At 36.6% G+C, this 8,585-nt stretch overlaps 1 protein-coding gene across 4 annotated transcripts; it reads right to left on the bottom strand.

The window, feature by feature from the left end:
• Positions 1–1,245: 1,245 nt before the first annotated feature.
• Positions 1,246–6,705, bottom strand: LOC149249641 (pentatricopeptide repeat-containing protein At1g08070, chloroplastic-like). Of its 4 annotated transcripts, none has more exons than XM_089458747.1 (4): positions 6,386–6,705; positions 3,388–6,284; positions 2,923–3,047; positions 1,246–1,733 (listed from the first exon to the last, which is right to left on the bottom strand). In XM_089458747.1, exon 2 carries the CDS (start codon positions 6,040–6,042, stop codon positions 3,520–3,522), a length of 2,523 nt encoding a protein of 840 aa, XP_089314873.1. In that variant the 5' UTR covers positions 6,043–6,284; positions 6,386–6,705; the 3' UTR covers positions 1,246–1,733; positions 2,923–3,047; positions 3,388–3,519. The 4 variants fall into 4 exon arrangements, with proteins under 4 accessions (XP_089314873.1, XP_089314872.1, XP_089314870.1 ...); XM_089458746.1 differs by having other exon boundaries at positions 3,388–6,274; XM_089458744.1 differs by having other exon boundaries at positions 3,388–6,705.
• Positions 6,706–8,585: the final 1,880 nt, after the last annotated feature.

Below are 8,585 nucleotides of genomic sequence, written 5' to 3'. Positions count from 1 at the left end.
ATGACCTTCTTATGGTGTTTGAAAAAATGCATCGTTGACGTAAATACAATTGAAAGACTTTCTTCTAGAAAAAACTAAAAAGTTTTTCTTTTGTAGAATTTGAAGCATTGAGAATATTTGGTCCACTGAATTTTGAAAACCATTTTAAGAGTATATAACCTAAGCTCAACTTGTGATAATAGTTTTGGCAAAAACTTTGTAAACTTGCTCAAAATGCTTATTCGTGATCCTCTTAAGAGTTTAATTTCTTAGTAGAAGTGAACCAAATGAGATATTTTGACAATGGAATACTTAAAGATGAATGGAAATTATTAGCCAACTTAGTTGAAAAGATTAGATTTGCAAGCCAAAGATAAGTTAGATAAATAGCTATAGCAAAAACTTAGAATGCCATGTAATGATCATTTGTTTTATGATGGGTTGTATCCTACTCCACCTTGAAGGTGTGAAATACCTTTGCATAAGATAAGACAATTTTATTAATGTCAACAAATGACCAAGGAAAAAGTCAACGGTATTAGAAGGTACAATCAGTGATCCATGGATTATGGACTACTGGGTATGTCAATGACACTCCTAGAAACTAAAGAAAAACTAACATAGTAAAAGAGATACAAATGTCAACAAGCAAAAGAGCAATGCTTAATCTAAGGCAAAAACAAAAAATGTAAAACCCTAATAGTAAAAGAGATACAAATGTCAACAAGCAAAAGAGCAATGCTTAATCTAAGGCAAAAACAAAAAATGTAAAACCCTAATAGGCACGATGCCCTGGCTCAACCCAAAGATGGAAGTAGAAGTAGAATTGGGATAGGTGGCAGAAGAAGAAAAGGCATCCCTATCATACTCCATCACTATGATGAGACTAAAGCAAACCTTGATGCTGCCCTTTGGGAATATTCCAAGTAGGCTTGCCTAGGTGATCCAAGGAGGAGCTCCAGGGCAAAATGACATGTCTCTTGTGACATTTGGGGAAAAGGAGAAGAAACTCATGATGGAATCCCTAGTGCTCAATCAGGGTTAGGGGGTAGACTTTGAGGTCTCATAGAGGTGGAAGACTTATGTCTCATAGATCTATCACCAACATGTTCTAAGGCCAAGGATTCTACCCAGTACTTACCATCTCTAATAGTGGAAATATATTGAAAGAAAGAAGTTATAAGCCTGACAATATTGGGTTTGGGATAGCGAAAGAACATTGCAAGCGAACTCCCAGGGTCTCAAAGCAGTGAAACCTTCCTCGTATTTCATAGTATATGAAACCTCTAAACACAGAGTGCTCCTTGGACTCAATCTCTGGAGACAGCACAGCTTGTGGATCCTCGTGTAGAAGACCTTATTTATGTTGCATTGTTGATATGGTCGTGCACGTGAAAACTGGGGAACATTCCCGCTTTGTCAGACTTCGAAGTGAATTTCTTTGCAACACCTTAAAAATACCCCACTGACATGATTTTTATGAGCTATCTTCTTCACAATCTGGTTTATGTATATGGGATGCCATCTCCTCCTTGCTAAAAATCCATCTCTAAATAATCTGTGAATAATGTTCCCTAACAACAGAAATCACTGGAGTGGCTGCCAATTGTGTGAACAGAGATCCCTTCAACTCCTGTGCTTGCCATTTGATTTTAGATAAAGTTTAATCTTGACAATTTCAAAGATAGATGCATATTGAAAAATGAGCAGCTGGAAGAGAGGTGAAATAAGTTGGAACAGCTTGGAGCAAGAACCTGCAAAACACATCAATTAAATTACCAAGTTACAAAGTAAAGTACGATTTTTTTGGACTAGTCATTAAACAAAAACAATCAGCATACTTGTAAAGGATTGAACTAAATTATTTATGGCACTCGCATGTCATTCCTAATGAATGTGCAGGTCTTTGCCATCTTTATGTGTGTGAGAACAAGATGAATTGTTCATGCTAACCTATACAAGTTGCAATAAACCGATATATTTAAAGGTTGGAACATATGAGATGCTTATGAGCATAAACTGTAAATACTCAAGTACAAACTTTCATTATATTGGAGAAAAGAAGCTACATATGGATCCGGATATGTTTGCCAATTATTTTCAATGTTTGATTTCTTAAGGAGTGCAGAGGATACTTTTCCAAAGAAGCTTCCACAAGAATAGAAGAAAAGTGTCTTTGGTGAGACATAAGGTCTGGGTTTTCGATGCTGAGACATGAACAGAGCAGTGCCATTGCGTGTTTCCAAGATGAAATGTGCAACAGTTCTGGAAAAGACTTACCAATTCAAGGAAAAAATAATCTTGGTTACTGTAAATCTGAGAAAACTGCTACTTCTAATACATATAAAACGAGTAATACTAATAAATGGATATGAAAAGGATCTGACCTACCTCTGCAAAAGTATATTTTGATAGAGTGGAGTCCTTGTATGTTTATCAAGCCTAGATGCATAATTATTATTATTATCATTATTATCTAATTTTAAGGTCACGGCCAAGCCAGACACCAAATTGGTCTGTGAGATCCCCTTGTTTGTGGGACAAAGGACCCACCTCCGCGCAGCGGTTTGACTGCTAAATCTACGAAGACGTACATACTCTACCCCCCTCTGGTTTTGAACCTGTGACCTCTTAGGAGGAAACACATGCTCTTAACCATTAGGCCCATTCAATGAAGTTTCAATGAATGCTCAATGCTGAGATATTACAGTCTGCACCTGTCATTATGGTGGGATTTTACAAGGAATCCATTAGAAAGAGTATTTTTTAAGTTAGAATCTACAGCACAAATACCTTCTACTGAAATGTGCAACAGTTCTGGAGAAGACATACCAATTCAAGGAAAAAATAGTCTTGGTTACTGTAAATCTGAGAGAACTGCTACTCCTAATTCATATAAAACAAGTAATACTAATAAATGGATATGAAGAGCAACTGGCCTACCTCTGCCAACTTATATTTTTGATAGAACGGAGTCCTTGTGTAATAAGTCCACGCACGTTGACCACGTCTAGATGCATAATGGAATTTCAATGAACGCTCAATACTGAGATATTATCAGTCTGCACCTGTCATTATGGCAGGATTTTATAGGGAATCCATTAGCAAGAGTGTTTTTATGTTAGAATCTACAGCACAAATACCTTCAACAGGTCCCAAAAACTCAAACAAGCGTAAAGATCTAGAAAGTCATGAATGCCCTTAACAGTAGATTGAAAATAAAGAAAATAACTCTCCTTTGAATCTTTTTTGGCTTAGGCCATACGTATTAAAATTTTAAAAACAGAAACTGATCAAAAGCACTTTCTTTTAGCCAGGAATAATACATAAAAATAGAATCATCAAGCTGACCTATGTAGATATTACATCCCATTAACAGTATCTACATTTCATTGGATAAGGACTTACCCAGCCTATCATTAATGATGAATACACTGGCTATCCAAACATCGAATAATCCCACTGCAAGGCTGATAATATACGTAAGATTGATCTTGTGGAAGCATAAGTGCATTGCTCATTTAGTCATTTAATTCAGTATCACCAATAATCACCACAAGAGCACTGTCCAGCCTTGAAATGATGAAAACTATTCACATCCCTTACAATGATTTCTCTTGCATCAATCATGGAGATGAACTTGATGGCAGAGTGGCAGTCATTGCAGACTCGAAGATTCTTGAAAATCTTGATAGATGTCCCAGGAGATGTGTTGATAAGGCCAAACGCAATGGCCAGTCTTTCAGTGTGAGACACGAGAGCTTGTTGCTTCTGCTCCTCTTCTACATCATGAAGAACACAGCTTGTGTCAGGAATATAACCTTTATCCTTCATCTGCCCAGACAATGTTCCCAACTTTGCGTAAATTTCCTTCATTTGAGGGTGTGATCTGTCTCCTACACGGAAAGAATGTATGTTATTACTAACTTCAATCCAGCTGCGTGCTGGTGCCATCTTAATGTTCCTATCTTTCATCATATTTCTAACTTGTTCCTTCTTTTCCCATTTGCCAGCAGCTGCAAAGATGTTCGAGAGGAGCACATAATACGCAGGATTTTTAGGATCCAACTCAATAAGGTATTCTGCTATAGTCTCTCCTAACTCTATGTTGTTCTGGATTCTACATGCACCAAGCAAGGATCCCCACACAGCAGCATCAGGTTTTATTGGCATTCTATTTATAAACTCTTGTGCCTCATCCAGACGCCCAGCACGCCCAAGAAGGTCAACCATGCAACAATAATGCTTTACTGAAGGTATGATGTGATAATATTGAATCATGCTATCAAAGTACCACCAACCATAATCCACGAGGCCTGCATTATTGCATGCAGACAGAATACCAAGAAAGCTCACACGATCTGGCATGATGCCAAAATGTTGCATTTGTTCAAAGAGATTGAATGCCTCTTTGCCACATCCATGCATAGCATATGCTGCAATCATAGCATTCCATGAAACTGTATTCTTTTTAGGCATTTTGTCAAATACTCTGTGTGCATCCTCTATTCTCCCACATTTGGCATACATATCTATAAGTGCACTACTTACAAAAACATTTGACTGAATTCCACCTCTAATTGTATCTTCATGGACCTCCTTACCATGTCGTAGAGCTGCCGAGTTGGCACATGCAGGAAGAACGCTAGCAAAAGTGACTGTGTTTGGTTTTATGCCTGTCTGTTGCATTTCTTGAAAAAGTTTTAAAGCTTCATGGAAATACCCATTTTGCGCACATGTTGCAATTGTTGCACTCCATGAGACCACACTTTTTCCTGGCATTTTCGAGAAGAGATGCAGGGCCTTCTCAATATTTCCATTCTCAACATATCCGTCAATCATCACATTCCATGAGACAGCATCTTGTTCAGGCATTTCCTGAAAGATCTTAAATGCCTCATCAACATGCCCATCTAGCGAATATCCTACAATCATTGCATTCCAAGAGAACACATTTCGTTCAGGCATTTCCTGAAATAGCTTCAGGGCTTCATTGACAAGTCTATTATGTGCATACCCTGCAACCATTGCATTCCATGAAACCACATTATGCTCTGGGATTTTGTCAAACACTTTTCGTGCATCTTCTATGCATCCAGATTTAGCGTACATGTCCACGAGGGCACTCCCCACAAAGACATCACATTGAAACCCACTTCTTATAATATCTGCATGAATCTCCTTACCTTGTTGACAGGCTGCCAAGTTTGTACACGCTGGTAGAACACTAGAGAATGTAACGGAATTTGGCATCACACCTGCTTGTTTCATTTCCAGAAAGAGATTCAGTGCCTTGTCAAAACACCCATTTTGTGCACATAATGCAATCATTGCACTCCATGAAACCACGTCTTGTTGAGGTATTTTCTCGAAAAGCTTCAGGGTTTCATCAACGTCTCCATTCTGTGCATATCCCAACATCATTGTGGTCCAAGAAACCCCATTACGATCAGGAATTGCATCAAACACTTTCCGTGCATCTTCTAAGCTTCCACATTTGGCATACATGTCTACAAGGGCACTTCCCACAAAAACATCAGACTCACAGCCACTTTTAATTATGCATTCATGAACTTCCTTACCCTCTTTGGGATCTGCCAAACCAGCACATGCCGGTAGCACGCTAGCAAAGGTGATATTGTTCGGCTTCACACCTGCCAACTGAATCTGTTTAAAGAGTTTGAGAGCCAGATCAAAATCCCCATTCTGTACATATCCTGCAATCATAACATTCCATGACACCAAATTCTTTTCAATCATTTTGTCGAACACTTGCCATGCACAATCCATACTCCTAAATTTGACATACATATTTACAAGCGCATTACTCACGAACATATCTGACTGGATTCCACTTCTAATAATGTGTTCATGGATCTCCTTGCCATGTTGCAGAGCTCCCAAGTTAGCGCATGTTGGAAGGATGCTGGTTAAAGTGAACTCATCTGGTTGAAGGCCTGATTGCAGCATTTGGGCAAAAAGTGTCAAAGCCTCTTCATCATGGCCATGCTTGGCGTAGGCTGAAAGCATTGCCGTCCATGAAACCACATTTCTGTCAGGCATTTCGTCCAGAACATGCTTTGCATCAACCAAACTCTTGCACTTAACATACGCAACCAGAAGGCCAGTTACTAACGACACGCGAGGTTTAAATCCTGTTTGGACTATGTGGGCATGAACCAGCTTAACCTCTGGTAGCGTTTTGGGGTTTGTACAGCTCTGCAAGAGAGAGGCATAGGCTGATGAAAAGTGAAACAACTCCTCGGGATTTCTGGCATCTCCGTGTGAGGTAGAGCTGAAAATTCCTGCATTTGCATTGCTTAGTAACTCGTAATGTGTATTTTTGGTGAAAGTGAGGAATGTGGAAGTTGAAGTCCATTTGAAGTGGTGAAAGGGTTGCAGATACCTGTGTCCAACTAACACAGCAATCTGCTGCTTCTTATACTTCCATACTGCTTGTGCCGTTGCCATTGATAGTAAAAAGAACAGAATGCTACATTACGTCCAAAAGCAATTCCACACATGGATGCTCTTGTTGTGATTGTATATACTACTGGCACAATTTCATGTACCACGCCAATAGGACCATTTTCTAAATCATGACAAGTTCGTGTTTGACAATTCCATTCTATGTTGCAGGCCTAGCTGCAATATAGCGCCTTTCGATTTAGTATCGTGCTCCATGGGCTTTGTAGGGTTAAATGGTGATTTGATCCTGAGATATCCATAACGTTAGATGAGCATTTTAGAGTTAAATAGTGATTTGATTTTGAAATCTCATTAATATTATCATTTTCCCTAATATTATTTAACATCCAAGGCATAGCATCTTCTTTCATTTCTATACGAGCATTATCACACAATTGCATCCAAGGCATAGCATCTTCTTTCATTTCTATACGAGCATTATCACACAATTGCAATGCTTATTAAACATCAATTTACTTCAGTGCTTTTAGAAGATAACAAGTGTGTTGGAAGTTATTTTATTTCTGTTATTCAAGTTTGAAATTATGTTTTGGAAAAAATTGCATATAATATTATAGTTTATATCACTCAATGCTAAATTAATAATAGTCAATTGACAAATCAAATCTAAAGATTTGCTTTGGCATAAATGAGATGTGAAGTGGATAAATTAATTGATTGTAGGGTAAGGACTTGCATAAATTTTGGTGGGTAGTAACCACTAGTAAGTCTACACATATAGTTTTACTCCTACATAAGTGTTGAGGTGTGCAAAAAGCTCCAACATTATTCATTAATTAGAGATGCAAATTTATTTCAAGGAGAAATAGTTCTCCAACTACATCGTTTGTTAGTTTTCCCAATGAATTGTTAGTTACATATTTACAACCAATTACTCTTTACCATAATCTTAGAGGCTTAAGGTGTCTAACATTCCCCCCTTAATTTGAAGGGGTGTTTGTGAGCCCAAGCATCACTATGAACTTTTCAAAAAAAAAAATTCCAAGTGCTTTCGTGAAGATGTCTACAATTGGCTCAGTCATGGATCAATGCTTTAAAGGAATAGTTTTGGCCTCTACATGGCATCGAATCAAATGATACTTAGTGTTAATGTGTTTGGTTCAATTATGGAATCTAGGATTCTTGACCAAATTGATTGCGAGAGTATTGTCGACAAGTAGAGGAATGTAGTTCTCTTGTTTCTCATGCAAGTCTGTAAGTATTTTCTTGAGCCACACAATTTCCTTTGTTGCTTCTATTGCTGCCACATACTTTGCCTCGGTTGTGGAATCTATCAAAAATGATTATTTGTATGACCTCTAAGAGACAAATGTTAAGCATGGACTCATGAGATGTCCTAAAGTTGATACTCCATTTTCCTTGTCCCCCTCAAAGTTTGAATTAGAGTGTTCAATAAGATTGAAGTCATCAACCTTGGTGTACTTTAGTCTATAATCTTGAGTTTTCTTTAAGTTATTGAATTTGAATGTTTGTGATTCATAATGATCAGAGGAAAGCTTTTTCAAATTAATCACATGTGTTTATTGGTGTCAATGTTTCGAACCCTCAATTGTGGTTCATCATCAAGACATGGATGGAGGACATGATCTAACATAAACTAAATAGTGTCGAGATGCTCTAGAGAATTCTAAGAAAAAACATAATGATATGTTGGAAAGTCAAATGCAACAAAGGGTCAAAGAAATTAACTAATTGATAAACGTTTATATATATATATATTGATTGAAATGTTAGAAAATATAATATAATAAATATAAATAAATATAAATAAAAGTAAAAATAATAAAAAAATTAGTCAAAAATAATATAGGAATAATAACTTAAAAAGAAACTGAAAATTACAATGGAATATATGGAAAGAAAACCTTAAAAAATAAAAAAAAAATACGTGAATAAATAAATAAATAGATAAAAATAATTTGAAATACCCTATAATAATCAATATATTGAAATCCAAAATGAATAAAGGAAAAAATGAAAAATAAAATAGAGTAAAATAAAATAAAATAAAAATAAAAATATATTTAAAATAATTCATAGAATATATTGACTAATTCAATGAATCAAAGTAAATTTCAAAAATAATTTATCATATATATATTGAATTGATAATATAA

This window comes from Pinus tabuliformis, chromosome 7 (assembly GCF_031772625.1).
Source record: "Pinus tabuliformis cultivar Carrire ecotype Pingquan chromosome 7, CPIR1, whole genome shotgun sequence".
NCBI classification, from domain to species: domain Eukaryota; kingdom Viridiplantae; phylum Streptophyta; class Pinopsida; order Pinales; family Pinaceae; genus Pinus; species Pinus tabuliformis.
The sequence above is the reverse complement of the archived record's forward strand: the minus strand, read 5'-3'. Positions and strand labels throughout refer to the sequence as shown.

Coding starts and splice junctions, on each gene's coding strand:
- LOC149249641 (XM_089458744.1), bottom strand. CDS start 6,450: ATGGCAACGGCACAAGCAGTATGGAAGTATAAGAAGCAGCAGATTGCT.